The following is a 17,301-nucleotide window of genomic DNA, read 5'->3' as shown; positions in this document are numbered from 1 at the left end:
AGTTCTTCCTGAAGAAGAGATGAAGATGCTGCACTGGTCTGTGATTCTGCTCACGCTGTCCGGTATGAAACATCCTCTCACTCTTACACACTATTATTGTTCAGAGTTTTAACTGTTTGCTGATTGATGTTACAGTGTTACACTCTTATTGGCTCATACACAAGAAAAACATCAAATACTTTTAATATACAATTAAATACAATATCTGTTATGCATCAAGGCTTTATAAGTAGTGTATATACCACATCAGTCAGCTTGCATAGTGTACATACATGTACTGTACATAAAATTATGTATACACTTTCTGTAATGCTCAAGGACAAACATGCCTAAAATTATGCTCAAACATAACCAGAAAGCTTTGCTTTCACACTGCATACAATGCATTATGTGAATAATTTATAATGCATAGTGGGCATTGCTCGAAAGTGTAACGTACGTTCATAAATAATTATAACAGTGTGTATAGTGCTTTATGAATGCACTACAGTGTGTTATGAATGTGCTCATAGTTCATTATAGAGTTCTTCCTTCACAGAAAAATGTGTATAGTGTGTTTTGAAATCATTATATTACTACACCAGCCTTCCCGTTTTCATCCGCACTGATTTATCTACACTTATATTGCAGGTGTTCTCACTCAGGACAAAAGCTGGAATGTGAAATATCCAGATCCGATCTGTGCTGTGAGAGGAATCAGTGTCTCCATTCCCTGTCGTTATTCTTATCCACAGCAAAAATATCAGTTGGTACAAATGTTTTGGTGCTCGATGAACTCGAATAAAGACGACACAAAGAAGTGTACAAGTCCACCGTATGTTTATGACAGCAGATCAAACACCAAGTCGGACTTCGAGTTCGTCGGAGACAACAAATCAGACTGCACTTTGTTAATCCACAATGTACAGTTCAGTTATTCTGGAGAGTACAAATTCAGATTTATAACTAATGTGACCGGTTTCAGTTGGACAGGTGATCCTGGAGCGATTCTACAAGTGGCAGGTGAATTCTCACGACTGAAATGAAGATCAACATGGTTTTCCTTTGGATAAATTAGATTACATAAAGGGCATGGTTATAAAATAAGACTTAGGTCTAAATGTCTGAGTCCACAGTCCGTGACCGTTTGTTAATATAAAATGGTGCATTTTTTTCCTTCTAGACTAGCTGTAAATGCACAAATAATTTCATAAATTCTATATGCCACTGTTTATAATTTCAGCCAAACTTCATTTATCTTACGTGCCATCCGTGTAACACCGAGAGAAACTCAGAATGTGACCGACGTCAGCCGAGTCTTCAATCGTTTGTCGAGGTTTTTTAAAATAGGAATGTCTTAATGTCCTCCAAATGTCCTTTTTAAATGAAGGGGCAAGAAGAAGAATTAGCGTTCGGTGTTTTTGAGCTTTACAAAGCTAAGATATCCTCACAGTTCCGTTATTACCTGATTCTACCTGTCCAGGTAAAAAAATGTCATTCTTTTCCAGACAACTTCATGCATATGCTCGTAGGGCTTAATTCAAAAGTTCAAAAGTTCCTCGTATTCAGAGTCGGGTCACGCGCCGGTTTAGGTAGATTTTCTGGGCGTCACTTTCGGATTAAAATCACCTGCGTGTGTTCATGTTTCTGAGGTCGCCTGATTTTTCTGACACACTCATTTAAGCTATGTTATGACTTTATGTATTTAGTCAACAACGCACACTGTTTTAGATATACAAAACAGTTTATAGTGGTGGATTCAGACTTCTTGATGTGACTGCATTATAATGATTAACACCCTCTCAGTCCTGAGTGACTGACGTGGAGTCTTTCCTGCTCTCTGAAAAAGATTTAAAGGTGTCACTAATCAGGCTCAGTGGAAACGGAACCCTTAAACAAGGAGACTCGTTAAATCTGACGTGTGATGTGAACTGCACACAAAGTTCCTCACAGTTTGTGTGGTCTAAGAACAACGAGCGCTTACCTGAATCAGGACCCGTTCTTCACTTTCCTGCTGTAACCGTGAGGGATTCTGGGAATTACACCTGCACTTGGAAAACCAGCATGACGTCAGGATCTAAAGCGATCAGCCTTCTCGTCGAGGGTGGGTCCATCTGCTCACAACACTCCTGAATGTCTCGAATGATTACTGAAGGAAATAAAGTGACTTGTGTTCAGTTAAATATTCACATGTTAAATAATGTTTTCTTTCCAACAGGTATAGATCCTGGTCATTGGTCAGTCTGGATCATTGTTTTAGTGACAGCTGGAGTGATTTTCATCATCTTAGCTGTTCCAGCTGTGATTTACATCAGGAGGTAAAACTCTGCATATTTCCATACATTACAATTTGTACAATCTTTAAAAAAGTATTATTGTTCTTATTATCAATGTGTATTTTGTGTCTCTTAAATGAGTTTGTGTGTGATTGCAGGTGCGTCCACACTGATCAGCTGAAGGAGGACGATTCAGACATCTACACCACAGTACAGTACAGTACATTCACCATGAACTGATCACACTTTCACACCTCAGCTACTTCATTACAGACTTCTGGAATAAATAAATAAATAAATACATTATATATATATATTACATAAATTATATTATATTACATTTCTAATTATATAAATTAATGATGAAAAAGGATTATAATTATGGGTATGCTGGATATCTTAAATTTCTTATAGGAGTCTTCTGGTACACACATATGTAAGGTGGACCTTTCTAAAAATATATTTTAAAGATGCAGTTTGAAAAAAACGGATGGGAGTGTTTCATCAGAGAGAGAGAGAGAGAGAGAGAGAGAGAGAGAGTTTCTTAATCTGCAGGAGATTCTGGTGTTTCTCAAATATATTTAAACATGACACTGAGTCCATGTTATTTTCTCTTTTTATTTCCTCACTTTATTTATTAACAGAGCAGAAGTGATGTTAACGATTATCCCAGATTTAAGGACGTCACTGTCATATACACAAATGTTTCTTTGTACAATGAAATGATTAGCTTTGTTCTCAAGGATGCTGCATTATTAAATTACAGATTCAGATTGAAACAAGATCAAATATTTCATCATAGGTAATATAAAAACTATTCGACATAAATAACATGGTGGTAAAGTACAGTAAAGGTAGTTTTGGGGATATTTACACGAGGTTTTGTGCAACTGAAGCTAATGTGTAAATGAGAACTTGCTGTAGTCATTATGTTCGTTGTTTAATGTGTTTGTCTGCTATGGCTTGACTTTCATGTGAATAAAGGTTTTATTATTTATAAATTGACTTCTGTAGTCTTTAGCCTGATCTTTTAGGAAATGAATGTATAAAAGCTTCTGTTTGATGATAGACTAATAATTTGTAGATCGTATTAAATCGGAATTAAATCGATCGAGCGTTATAAATTGAACAAAACCGCCCTCTAGTGGCTGAAGCGTTACTGACGCTCTATACCATATATGTACACTGATCAGCCATAACATTAAAACCACTGATAGGTGAAGTAAATAACACTGATTATATCATTACCTCCCTTTGCCGAGATAACAGCTCTGAGTCTTCTCCTATAACGCCTGATGAGGTTGGAGAATACATGGTGAGGGATCTGAGACCGTTCCTCCATACAGAACCTCTCCAGATCCTTCACATTTCGAGGTCCACGCTGGTGGACTCTCCTCTTCAGTTCACCCCACAGGTTTTCTATGGGGTTCAGGTCAGGGGACTGGGATGGTCATGGCAGGACCTTGATTTTGTGGTCAGTAAACCATTTTTGTGTTGATGTTGATGATGTTTTGGATCATCGTCCTGCTGGAAGATCCAACCACGGCCCATTTGAAGCTTTCTGGCAGAGGCAGTCAGGTTTTCATTTAACATCTGTTGATATTTGATGGAGTCCATGATGCCATGTATCCTAACAAAATGTCCAGGTCCTCTGGCAGAAAAACAGCCCCAAAACATTAAAGATCCACCTCCATATTTAACCGTGGGCATGAGGAACTTTTCCATACGGCTACCTCTCTGTGTGCTCCAGAACCACCTCTGGTGTTTATTGGCAAAAAGCTCTATTTTGGTTTCATCTGACCATAGAACCCGATCCCATTTGAAGTTCCAGTAGTGTCTGCACACTGAAGACGCTCGAGTTTGTTTTTGGATGAGAGTAGAGGCTTTTTTCTTCAAACCCTTCCAAACAGCTTGTGGTGATGTAGGTGACTTCAGATTGTAGTTTTGGAGACTTTCTGACCCCAAGACACAACTAACATCTGCAATTCTCCAGCTGTGATCCTTGTGAACCTCTTCACAGTCTGTTGAGACGATATAGACATATTGTATACTTTTGATATTGACCCCCCCTTTGTTCCGGGACGCATTATTCCATTTCTGTTCCTCAAATGTCTGTGAAACTTCTTCAGTTTAAGTCTCAGTTGTTGAATATTTTTATGTTAATACAAATATTTACACATGTTAAGAAATTTGCTGGAAATAAAAGCAGTTGACTCACTTTGTCACTTTGAGAGTCAAGGTGAGTCGACTCTGTTTCGTCACTTTGAGAGTCAAGGTGAATCGACTCTGATTCGTCACTTTGAGTCAATGTGAGTCGACTCTGACTGGTCACTGAGAGTCAATGTGAGTCGACTCTGTTTCGTCACTTTGAGTCAATGTGAGTCGACTCTGATTTGTCACTTTAAGAGTCAAGGTGAGTCGAGTCAGAGTCGTCAACTTCCTTAAAACACTTGTATGAACTCAACCTTTGGCTCATCGTCAGAGTCGGGGTCAGAGATCAGGGTATGAACGGTAGAAAATCCCAGAAAAAAGTCAAACTTTCCACACTGTCTGTGTTTCATCTGACATGCACTAAGTGAACGGGATGTGACCTGCGACCTCCTGACATCCTACCGTGTGTGTGTGTGTGTGTGTGTGTGTAAAGGGGAGCTAGGGGGTAAAAAAGGGAGGGGTTCTGAGGGTGGATCTTTAGCGTGAAGTTTGTCATCATCTTTCTGCTGAAGTCGTTTGGCACTTTGCGTTTTGTTAACAGCTGTTGAAAATAGCATGCTATTTTTTCTCCGAAACAGCTTTTGTTCTCACATTATGACCAAGTCAGTGAGCTCAGTATATAAACACACCCAACACTGAGTGTGTGAGGTTCTTCCTGAAGAAGAGATGAAGATGCTGCACTTGGCTATGATTCTGCTCACGCTGTCCAGTATGAAACATCCTCTCACTCTTACACACTATTATTGTTTTTAATTTTAGTTGTAATTGTTTGCTGATTGATGTAGCCGTGTGTACGCTCAGTTACTGATTATACACTTACACAAACACATCATACTGCCTAATTTTAGTAAATTATTAATTCCAGTCTGCTAAAAGATTTGAAATGATTAAATTAAGTTACAGTTGTGCTGAATCAATAACATGATGATTAATAAGAAACAGAACACAATATTAGTAATTCAGATGTTTAAGTTGCCAAGTGCTGCTAAAACCATTCATATCATCATGTAGGAATGTGTAAGTTTTTTTAAGAGGAAATATTAAGATATTTTATAAGGAGTCATATTTGTCAGGTTTTGCTTCTTCTGAAAGGTCTTTTTAATGGCAATAAAATCATGCTATAAGCTAAAAGAATCATTGAGACTAGAATTGTGTTGAAGCAGCGTTTGAAGAAACTTAAACGTCGCTGCTTTTGAGATGTAACTTTTCAAAGAGTGCAGAGAGACACATAGATAGAGAGATTAAACAGAGATGAACACATTTCATGTGAAATCTCTCTGTGGTGAATGGTAATACTAATTGGTGGTGGTGGTGTGTGTGTGTGTGTGTGTATTATTTGCATGCGCCATTTGCCGTTTAACACCTTCACTGAAGTGTGAAAATGTTTGTGCATCGTAGGGATGTCACGATACCAAAAATCTAGTAGTCGGTACCGATACCACCAAAAGTACATGATACTCGATACCAAAGTCAATACCGTGGTGTGGTATAAAAATAAAATTTTTTATTAAAAACTCTCCTGGAGGACAACCATTCCCTGTAGTTATTCTTATCCAACATCAAATCCCAATATTCAGGTGACACAAATGCTTTGGTGCTCAATGAACTCAAACACAGATAAGTGTATAAACCCCCCGTATGTTTATAACAGCACATTAAACACCACATCAGACTTTGAGTACGCTGGAGACAACAAATCAGACTGCACTTTGTTAATCCACAATGTACAGTTCAGTTATTCTGGAGAGTACAAGTTAAGATTTATAATTGATAATCCCAGTGACAGATACACAGGTGATCCTGGAGCGATTCTACAAGTTGCAGGTGAATTTTAATGATTAATATAAAAATCGAAAATTATTCCTTATCTTCATAATTTTCTTTCCTCCCTTATAGAAATGCAATAGATATTTTTTTCTCTTTGTGAACTGTGAAAGTAAATTTGAGTCCAGCTTTAATTCAATTTTTTTTTTAAAAAGTCATTATTCAATAACTAGATTTCTATCTGTGTGAGAAATCCTGACTGACTGACGTGGAGTCTTTCCTGCTCTCTGAAAAAGATTTAAAGGTGTCACTAATCAGGCTCAGTGGAAACGGAACCCTTAAACAAGGAGACTCGTTAAATCTGACGTGTGATGTGAACTGCACACAAAGTTCCTCACAGTTTGTGTGGTCTAAGAACAACGAGCGCTTAAATACATCAGGACCCGTTCTTCACTTTCCTGCTGTAACCGTGAGGGATTCTGGGAGTTACACCTGCACTTGGAAAACCAACATGACGTCAGGATCTGAAACGATCAGCCTTCTCGTCGAGGGTGGGTCCATCTGCTCATAACACTCCTGAATGTCTCGAATGATTACTGAAGGAAATAAAGTTAAATATTCACATGTAAATTCAATATTGTTCTTTTCTTTTAACAGGTGAAAACCCTGAAAGAGGTGGGTCCATCTGCTCACAACACTCCTGAAGTTTAAATATCAGACTGTCTCGAATGATTTCTAAAGAAAAATGTATCATGACGAGCTCTTACACTCCTGTAGAAAGTGACGTGTTTAGTTACATACTGTTGACGTCTTTTCTTTTTTGAAGATTTTGCTCAGTGGCACATCTGGATCATTGTTCTGGTGATTGTTGTTGTGATTTTGGTGATTGTGGCAGCTGTAATTAACCACAGGAGGTGAGACTTAACATACGTGACTAAACTGAGATAAAATTATTGGTGATTTGATGTACTTCAATATTTAATAGAATTGCTATGATGGACAAATCAAAATATTTTTAACCCCAACTCTACATTCCATTTGGGAAAAAGCTGCCACGGTGGACAGGACACTGTATATTCTAAAAGCCGTACCTGTAAACTGTGTGTTTCTGCTTCCGTTAGGAAGAGAGTAGAAGCTCAAGAAGAAAACAGTGGGAAAGGTGCAGAGAAAGCACAGGTATGACCTTTAAAAAGAAATCACAAACTCAGCACTGGACAGTTTAGGGTTTTCCGAGTCCTAGCACAGCGATAACGTGAGCGTGAACACAGGAACACTTTAGAAGCGGTGGTGATAATTGTACTTCTTATTTTAGCAGGTTGGAGAAAACACACATGATAAACAGACAAAGCCACAGCTAAACATCGTTCCTCAACTGGATGATGAAACGTTGCACACGGAGGAAGTGACTTATGCGACTGTGTTTGTCAAAGACAAGAAACTTGAGCAAGGGTACGAGCTAGTGCAGTCACATACTAATCACCTAACACATATGATTCAGCATAAGATGTTACGGAAAACTGTGATAGATTGGATTCAGATGAATGGAGAATTGTAAAAGTTCACAAGTCACAATGCTGTTAAATATGATATTTAACACTTCATAACAATTAACACGTGTGTGTCCTGTGGCTTGGGTTTCAGACGTGTCCACACTGAACGACAGGAGGAGGATGACAGTGTTATCTACAGCACTGTCAAAAACACCTGATCACATTTTTACATCTCATTCAACCAGACACCGTGAGGCCTGTAAATATTCCCCCTGTGGGACGTTAAAATAAAATGTGTGTCATTTTAGGGCTTATTAATGTCATATAAAGTGTCCAGCTGTTTTCTTTAAACGTACACTTGGATAGGAGATTGCCTTTACAACTGAATCTGTTTTAATAATCGCTCAAGCTAATTTTTTCCTTTAATAATTGTGTTGTTTTGGGAAACAGACTTTCAGTAAGTGCTTTATCCTGGTCAGGCTCCTGGTGGATCCAGAGTCTATCCTGGGAATACTGGGAGCAAAGCTGGAATAAATTCACCCTGGATCTGACGGCAGTCCATTGCAGGGCACCGTGTACACACGCATTCACACACTCATTCACACACTCATTCACACACTCTTTCACACACTCATTCACACACTCATTCACACAATCATTCACACCTAGGAGCAATTTAACATAGCCAGTCTACCTACAGACATGTTTTTCAGAAGGTGGGAGGAAACTGGAGAACCTTGAAGAAACCCACGCTAACACAGTGAAGATTATGCTGCCTTTTCTCCCTAAAGAATGATAAATTCTGATGCTCTGTAACCATTAATGTAAATGCTTTCCTAAAACACAAAAATCCACTGTATCTTTAAGTTAAAATGTTTATTTTTATTTATTTTAACCAAAGTACAGGTGTGTTGTTGTTGTTTTATCGTATAGAGAAAATCGTAAATGTTACTAGTTCTATTTTTTTTTTAAATTGTGGAATTCTGCATGAAAACTTTTTTTTTTTTTTTTTTAAATTTGCTTCTCAGACAACAGCTATAATATGGAGTGTATCGTATTGTCAGAAATACATAAACATATCTTATAATCAATATATCTTTCAACACGTGTCTTTTTTTCAAACGGTTCTTTTAGTTTCACGTACTATTGACATGAATGTGATTACTTCTGAGCTGTAGTCACTTACTGTGTTTATCACAGGAAAAACAAAACCACAGCTCTGTTTACGACACTGTTCATTTGTAAAACACCCAACTGAACACTGTACTTCCATATTTGGATAAAATCTGCTCACACATACCAACTGCACCATGATAGATCAGGCTGATCCTTCAAATCTGACCCACTAGAGATATTCAACCCGAAAGACATGACTTCTCCATGCGGGGGTGTCCCGTCCCATCCACCGCTGGCTATATCATGTGACATCAACAGTAACAAGTGTGTTTTAGTGATTATTGATCAAACCCACTCATCTTACCAGTCATTTTACCCCCTCATTACCTCATCTCGCTCACCTGGGTGGGTTTTGACACTGGTTTTACCTGCCAGACACATTACTGGAAGTGTGTGTGTATACTTTACTTCTTTTGGACATTTTTTTGGAACAACATTTAGCTCTCACTTCTCATTTATTAATCATTGAGCAAAGCATATCAGCAAACAAACACACACACACACACACACACACACACTCACTCAGACACACACATGAAGCTGCCCGTGTGGATCACCTGCTGAACCAGAGCGATAAAAATGCTGTACCTGGTGGTGATTCTGCTCTCTGTGTCAGGTATGAAATAAACTGTTCAGTGTTCAGTTCTTAGCGTTTTGCTGGCACCAGGACACGGACAGATTCTTTCATTTTTATTTGTAAGGAATAAACCAGTGTGTTGTAAAGAAAAAAAGCTCTGATATTGGAGACTCCTTCATTAAAAGATAAATAAATGTTAATTAAATGTCACCATATCAATGATTACACACGTTTTTAATGCATTTCTGTGGAGTATCTGCTGTACCATGTGACACCGTGTCCTGGTGTCTCACAATCACTGTAACGCTCATCAACTATTCGAGAGAGCTTACAGAGATGTTTTATATGAATCTTTACGCTCTCTTTTGAAAGACTAAAACATTTTTGATATACAAGCAGCATTTTGTAGTGGAGGAAAACAATCATTTAAAACAAAATGGACATTTTATCATTTTGTTTAGTCTTTAATGTTTCACACATTTTTCGACACACTTGTTTTGCAGGTGTTTTCAGTAAATATGGTGTGAACTATCCGGATAATCCGATCTGTGCTGTGAGAGGATTCAGTGTCTCCATTCCCTGTAGTTATTATTATTATCCAACATCAAAACCCAATATTCAGGTGACACAATTGCTTTGGTGCTCAATGAACTCAAACACAGGACTGTGTGAAAACCCCCCGTATGTTTATAACAGCACATTAAACACCACATCAGACTTTGAGTACGCTGGAGACAACAAATCAGACTGCACTTTGTTAATCCACAATGTACAGTTCAGTTATTCTGGAGAGTACAAGTTCAGATTAATAACTGATAATCCCAGTGACAGATGGACAGGTGAACCTGGAGCGACTCTACAAGTTGCAGGTGAATTATAATAATGAATCCTTTAGGAATAAATGTATATTTCTGCAAAGGCGAGATTCTCTTCTTGAGATTACAGTTGCATCAACAATCTGAGTTAAATAATTTAATCATGAATTAAAAGCGAATACAGGATTAACTTTTAATTAATTCCCAAACAACTGACTTAACTGATTCAAGAACACGTTATTAAAAACTGAGAGAAACAATAAGAAACAAATATATTTATGTATTCTGTTCACACACATTATTGCTATATTTCATTTAGGTGTACGCACACACTGTGTTAATTATTGAGTGTTTTAATGACTATCACATGATATTGACTCAGATTCCCTTCTGTACGTTATGCATTATCATCTCTACGGCATTCTCTCAGTGAGAACACAGTTTGGACAAATTTTGTTGTGAAATATGAATCTGATTATTTAGAACGATCAGAAAAAAATAACTACTTTTTTTGGACTCAGATTTGAAGTCTCAACTGTATTGCGACTGTATTATAATGATTAACACCCTCTCAGTCCTGACTGACTGACGTGGAGTCTTTCCTGCTCTCTGAAAAAGATTTAAAGGTGTCACTAATCAGGCTCAGTGGAATCGGAACCCTTAAACAAGGAGACTCGTTAAATCTGACGTGTGATGTGAACTGCACACAAAATTCCTCACAGTTTGTGTGGTCTAAGAACAACGAGCGCTTACCTGAATCAGGACCCGTTCTTCACTTTCCTGCTGTAACCGTGAGGGATTCTGGGAGTTACACCTGCACTTGGAAAACCAGCATGACGTCAGGATCTAAAGCGATCAGCCTTCTCGTCGAGGGTGGGTCCATCTGCTCACGTCACTCCTGAATGTCTCGAATGATTACTGAAGGAAATAAAGTGACTTGTGTTCATGGTAAATAATGTAGGTTCCTCTTCAACAGGTGAAAATCAGTGGACAATCTGGATCATTGTTTTGGTGATAGCTGGAGTGATTTTCATTTCAGTGACTGGAGCTGTGATTTACAACAGGAGGTAAAACTCTGCTTCTTTTTTTATACAATACAATCTGTACAGTCTAAAACACTCACAATCTGCTGGTGAAACCAACGTCTTGCTCACAGGCTGTAATGCCAAACAGTTAAAAACAGCATTTAACATGTATTCTCTGGTCCATAAACAGGTTTCCGTGTGACTGCAGGTTTCTCCACACTGGGCAGAAGAAGGAGGACGACTCTACTATCTTCGCTAATGTACAGCAGCAGAAAGAGGACAATTCTAATATCTATGAAAATGTACAGCAGCAGAAGGACAGTTTTGCTATCTATGCTAATCTATAGTAACGTAGAGCTGATCACAGTTTCACACCTCATTAACTCTATTCATGTCTTCTAAAAATAAATAAATAAATAAATAAAATCTAACAATATACAGAACACACACTTGCTGTGTATTGTGTTTGAACTGAATTTTATAATGTCATAAACAAAGTATGGTAAAGAAGTTTATGTGCTGCTGATATGTATTTACAATGTAAGGAATCAAATATTCTGAGGCGTGCTTTTATAGGAAAATAATCAGTGCCAGGGTGGCGTGATGTTCTCAACGCAAAGCAGAAATTAAATTCAATTTAATCCTAATTCAGTTATCTGGAAGGTGTATTGGTGTCTTTTTGGAACGCTTTAAAATGCTTTACGTGGAAAACAAAAGCTTAACGTTGTTTAATGTGCAAAAATAAAATCATTGATTCCGGAAGCCCTAAGCGGCCATGCATTGTTTATTTTTTGTGTTGTTTTCTCGTGATCTCGACTTCATTTAAATTGTTTTCTCGTGATCTCGACATAACAAAAGCTGCTTTCTCACTGTGTAATTTTATCCTGAGAAAATCTGGCGCTTTGTGAGTGGGACTGGTGTTACATGCACGTTACAATCTTCTCCATCATAAATGTAATAATTCCCTGCTGTAGAGATGGACGTTATCTCGGTATTGAGAGAGGGGTGTGTGTCCCCTTTTCAAGGGTCAGACACTAATGTGGAAGTCGTCAGTCCTGCAGGGATGAGGTATTTTTTGTAAGCCACTCCAGAAGATAGCCTCACCCTGATTCCCTCAACACAAAGCCAGTAGGATTTTTCCATTGGCTTTTGGATTATTGCAGAAAATAAACTTAAATCTAAATCTACTGGTAAATTTTTCAGTTTCCTGTAATTGAGTAATCTTATTTTTTTTTCCTATTTTAAAAATGACAGTCTTTAAGCCACTGAGACACCGTCGGTGGTCTGGAGGATTTCCAAAGGAGCAACAGACGTCGCCTGGTTATTAAAGATGTAAAGGCCGGAGTATCTAACTGCTTTGTGTTGTACTGAGATAAATCTAACGGCACCCCAAACATTGCTATACCAGGGCAAATATCAATTTTAATTTTAAGAATTGCAGATGTAGTCATAAAGTACTTACATCAGAATCTAGGTAGCATTGGACAGAGGGAAAACATATGGTTTAAAGGTTAAGGAAAGTAGTGACATCTGTCACAAGCTGTTTCTTTATGAAGGGTTTCTATAGAGCCGAATGATCAGGCTTCATAATGCTTTGGTGTAAGGTCGCAGGCCACCACGGCCCGGCCCACCACCAGAGGGAGACGGAGAGCTGCCTCTTGGTAATTAGTGGTAACCGGCTCCACCTGTGACTGGCCTAATTAAGGGCTGCTTAAAAGCTGTCGGGTTGTTCAGATGCGTAGTCTTGAGTTCCCCCTGGGCTGGGTATCTATCTATCTATCTATCTATCTATCTATCTATTTAAATAAATAAATAAATGAAATTTAAATAAATCTATAAATTAAATTTATTAATATATTTAATTTATTATTTTAAAAAATTATTATTAATATACTGATTTCTGAATAAAATAAATATATTTTTATTTTATTTTAGTTATTTATTTTAAGCGCTGTAATCTAGTCCTTTCTTCTGAACTGTGTTGGCCCTGCCTCACCTTGTCAACCTAGCCACTCTCTCAAAGCTTCAGGTTCCTTCTCTTGGGGGGGAACCTTTTTAGTTTCTTGGTTAGTTCTCTGTAATGAGCAGTTACAGGTTTCCCTGATGGTCTTAAGTTAATGCTTTTAGTTTCTCCTTTGTTCCTGTTCTTGCTAACTCATGCATTTCTTTGTTTTGATTTCAGTCCTCCTCGTGGTGCACTGCTAATGTGCTTGCTTTCTAACCCAGAGGTTGTGATTTTTTTTAAAAAAATCTGTTTTCGAGTGATGTTTAATTTGTGTATTTTAGAAGAGTTCTTTTTCAGTTTGTGACTTCTCTAAATAAGCAGTGCAGAGTGTGTTGGCCTGAGCTTATTATCTATTTGCTGTTTTGGAGGTTTCTGTTCATCGTCCTTATCTGCACTGCAATCACTCTTCTGTGACGTGAGTATTACATGTAGCTCACACGTTTTGCCCACGTTTCCTGTATACTGAGGTTGGGGGTTTGAATTCACTGCAGGGTGATGAACTCGCACATGGACAAGTGTAAATGCCTTCATGTGTTTAACAGTTCATCAAACACCAACGCCAGTGCACAGTTCGGTTATTCTGGAGAGTACAGTTTCAGATTTATAACTGATGTGGGTGGTACCTGATACGCAGGTGATCCGGGAGTAATTTTTAATATTGATCACATAATGTCCTTTCCAAACCTACAGGAATAAATGTATAGTTTTGCAAAGGCAAGATTCTCTTCTTGAACCTACAGTTGCATCAAAAATTCTGAGGTAAATGTAGTTAAATCATTTCATCATTAAAGGTGCAGTAAGTGTAACAGTTGGGTGGGTTTGACATTTGAATGATTCCCACCAATGTTTGTGACGCTCCACCTCAGGATCTCCAGTGGTCTGTGGAGTGTGTGTATAAAATGACTGACAGGAAGTATTCCAGCCTGGAAATCAGTTTTCCAAACAGGTTTTCTCAGCCTCTTAATGTACTGGTCCTGAGGCCATGCCTTAAACCCTTATATTTTACCATGTTTTACAGATCTTCCAGGTTATTTGTACAAGTAACAAACATCTACTATAACACCTTTTAATCGAAAGCTAATACAGGAATCAAAAATGCATTATTTAAAGCTGATTAAAAAAAGCTGTATGAGTTGGGGGGAAAACAATAGAAAATACACCCATTATTGTTGTATTTCATTCAGGTGTACTCTCAGTGTTCATTATTGACCTCTTTTAAAGACCATCATGTGATATTGATGCATTACCATCTCTACTGCAGAGATGGGGAACAATCTAATGCCCATGCTTTTGGAAGGGGGTGTCCAACTGGATCGTATGTGATGGTCAAGTGTTCACATACTTTGACCATGCAGTGTATTTCTGTATCAAAGTGTGCGTGCAAAAGACTGTGCATGAGGCCTCTGACCATCTTCCTGTCTTAAGGGGTTGACACGTATGGTGTCTGAGTTTGTAGCTATATTGGGTATGTTCTTTTAATCCAGGAAGTACTCTAAGTTCTCACACTATGACCGAGTCAGTAAACTCAGTATATGAACACGCCAAACACTGAGAGTGAGGTTCTTCCTGAAGAAGAGATGAAGATGCTGCACTGGTCTGTGATTCTGCTCACGCTGTCCGGTATGAAACATCCTCTCACTCTTGCACACGATTATTGTTCAGAGTTTTAACTGTTTTCTGATTGATGTAGCCGTGTGTACGCTCAGTTACTGATTATACACTTTATACTGTTTAATATTAGTGGACATTTGATTTTGATTTCTAATGGTGACGTTTAAGTAAGTTTCAGTAATAAGAAACAGAAAATCTTTAGTAATTAACTATAATCATTACAGTTGCTCAGGTTCTGGACTTTCAGTGCACTGTTAAGATCAAGACTCAGATTTGATTAGTATTGTGTTTTTAAAAGTGGACTCTCACTGAGCAGCTTTACAGAAATATATAAACACTCAAGATATAAATTTGAAACGTATAAATTTATCCCTAATGAGCAAGCCACATGTCACGATTGCAAGAAAACTGAGACGACATGAGCAAAAAACCTTGAGAGGAACTAGACTCATAAGGAAACCCGTCTCCTTCTGGGTGACGCCAGATTATAGTGTGATTATAGATTAAAAACAGATAACACAAGAGCGCACACTAGTGTATGTGATTGTGCCCTGCGATGGATTGACACCCTGTCCAGGGTGTACCCCGCCTTGTGCCCCATGCTCCCGGGGTTCCCCCATGACCCTGAAGGAAGGATAAGCGGTATAGAAGACGGATGGATATTAAGATATTTTATAAGGAGTCATATTTGTCAGGTTTTGCTTCTTCTGAAAGGTCTTTTTAATGGCAGTAAAATCATGCTATAAGCTAAAAGAATCATTGAACTAGAATTGTGTTGAAGCAGCGTTTGAAGAAACTTAAACGTCGCTGCTTCTGAGATATAGCTTTTCAAAGAGTGCAGAGAGACACATAGATAGGATAGAGATGGGTTGAACAGTTTGAAAAAATATTAATGGATAAATATGACTCCATCTGTCAGGACTACATTACCCATCAGCCTCATGTACATCATGAGATCATGCACACATGAGTCACATTAAGGTCTAACGGTCACATAAAGGTCCTCAACTTCTATAAGTAAATAAATGACCTTAGGTCACAACAAAGACAAAAAAACACAAAACAAATTTCAAGATGTAGTCAGTCTTTCCAAAAAGTAAACCACAGTTAGAAACCAAACTTCCCCAATCATTGAGAGTGATTATAAACACCTGGCTGCTAAAAATGCACATGATTAGTATATTAATTAACCAAAAAGTGTGACCTATAAAAGCAGAGCTTTTGGCAGTTTCGTGTTCCAGAGAACTCAGGTGTGTGTTTGCTTCATGAGAAGAAGAAAGGACATCAGCCTTGACCGCAGAGAAGCAATTGTTGCCACTCATTAATCTGGGAAGGGTCATAAGGCCATCTCCAAACAAGTTAAAATTCACCATTCTACAGTGAGAAGGATTGTTCACAAACGGAGAGCCTTCAAGACAGTTGGCAATCTTCTCAGGAGTTGGCATCCCAGTGAATTCAGTCCAAGGACAAGCCCCAGAGATACAGACCTCTGTAAGCACATCAAATGTTTATGTTCATGACAGCACAATTGGAGAAACATCGAACAAGTATGGCTATCGTGGGAGGGTGGGTAGGGAAAAACCCTTCTCTCCAAAAAGAATATGGAGCATGACTTTTTGTAAAGTTTGCAAAACTGCGTCGTGGTCTGAACAAACCATAAATGTTGTGGAACAATATCCTTTGGCCTGATGAGACTACAATGGAGATGTTTGGCAAAAAACAAACACGCAATATTACCACAAACATCTGATGTTTGGGTTTGTTTTTCAGCCACAGGAGCTGGGAAATTTGCAGTCATTGAGACAACAATAAACACTTTATATCAGGATATTCTTGAGACAAACGCAAAAATCTGTCCAGCAGCTTCATCCGGGCCACAATTAGCTCATGCAGCGGGACAATAATCCCAAGCACACAAGCAAATCATGGGGCAGTGGTGGCTTAGCAGTTAAGGCTCTGGGTTACTGATTGGAAGGTCGGGGGTTCAAGCCCCAGCACTGCCAAGCTGCCCCAGTTGGGCCCTTGAGCAAGCTTAACCCTCTCTGCTCCAGGGGGTGCTGTATCATGGCTGAACCTGCACTCTGACCCCAACTTCCTGACAGGCTGTGAAGAAAACAATTTCACTGTGCTATGCTGTATATGTGACCAATAAAGTATCATTATCATCTGAATGGCTAAAGAAGACAAAAATCAAGTCGAAGTGCAGACCTCAACCTCACTGAGATACTGTGGTGGGATTTTAAGAGAGCTGTGCATAAACAAATGCTCTCAAACATCAGTGAACTGAAGCAATGTTGTGGGGGTTTCCTCCGGGTACTCCCGATTCGTCCAAAGACATGCATGGTAGCCTGATTGGCATGTCCAACACAGTT

At 38.5% G+C, this 17,301-nt stretch overlaps 2 protein-coding genes across 5 annotated transcripts; both read left to right on the top strand.

Moving 5' to 3' along the window:
- Window positions 1-7: 7 nt before the first annotated feature.
- Window positions 8-3,727, top strand: LOC128599746 (uncharacterized). The gene is made up of 5 exons (XM_053611673.1): window positions 8-62; window positions 631-1,002; window positions 1,829-2,083; window positions 2,198-2,297; window positions 2,414-3,727. The coding sequence occupies exons 1-5, from the start codon at window positions 20-22 to the stop codon at window positions 2,493-2,495; spliced, it is 852 nt and encodes a 283-aa protein (XP_053467648.1). The 5' UTR covers window positions 8-19; the 3' UTR covers window positions 2,496-3,727.
- Window positions 3,728-5,929: 2,202 nt separating this feature from the next.
- LOC128599725 (uncharacterized) lies at window positions 5,930-10,220 on the top strand. Of its 4 annotated transcripts, XM_053611638.1 has the most exons (8): window positions 5,930-6,290; window positions 6,527-6,781; window positions 6,888-6,905; window positions 7,057-7,144; window positions 7,352-7,406; window positions 7,543-7,679; window positions 7,872-7,979; window positions 8,171-10,220. In XM_053611638.1, the coding sequence occupies exons 1-7, from the start codon at window positions 6,053-6,055 to the stop codon at window positions 7,936-7,938; spliced, it is 858 nt and encodes a 285-aa protein (XP_053467613.1). In that variant the 5' UTR covers window positions 5,930-6,052; the 3' UTR covers window positions 7,939-7,979; window positions 8,171-10,220. The 4 variants fall into 4 exon arrangements, with proteins under 4 accessions (XP_053467613.1, XP_053467612.1, XP_053467610.1 ...); XM_053611637.1 differs by having other exon boundaries at window positions 7,872-10,220; XM_053611635.1 differs by lacking the exon at window positions 8,171-10,220 and having other exon boundaries at window positions 7,546-7,944.
- The last annotated feature ends 7,081 nt before the right edge of the window (window positions 10,221-17,301 follow it).

The sequence above is a fragment of the Ictalurus furcatus genome, chromosome 23 (genome assembly GCF_023375685.1).
Source record: "Ictalurus furcatus strain D&B chromosome 23, Billie_1.0, whole genome shotgun sequence".
NCBI classification, from domain to species: Eukaryota; Metazoa; Chordata; class Actinopteri; order Siluriformes; family Ictaluridae; genus Ictalurus; species Ictalurus furcatus.
The sequence above is the reverse complement of the archived record's forward strand: the minus strand, read 5'-3'. Positions and strand labels throughout refer to the sequence as shown.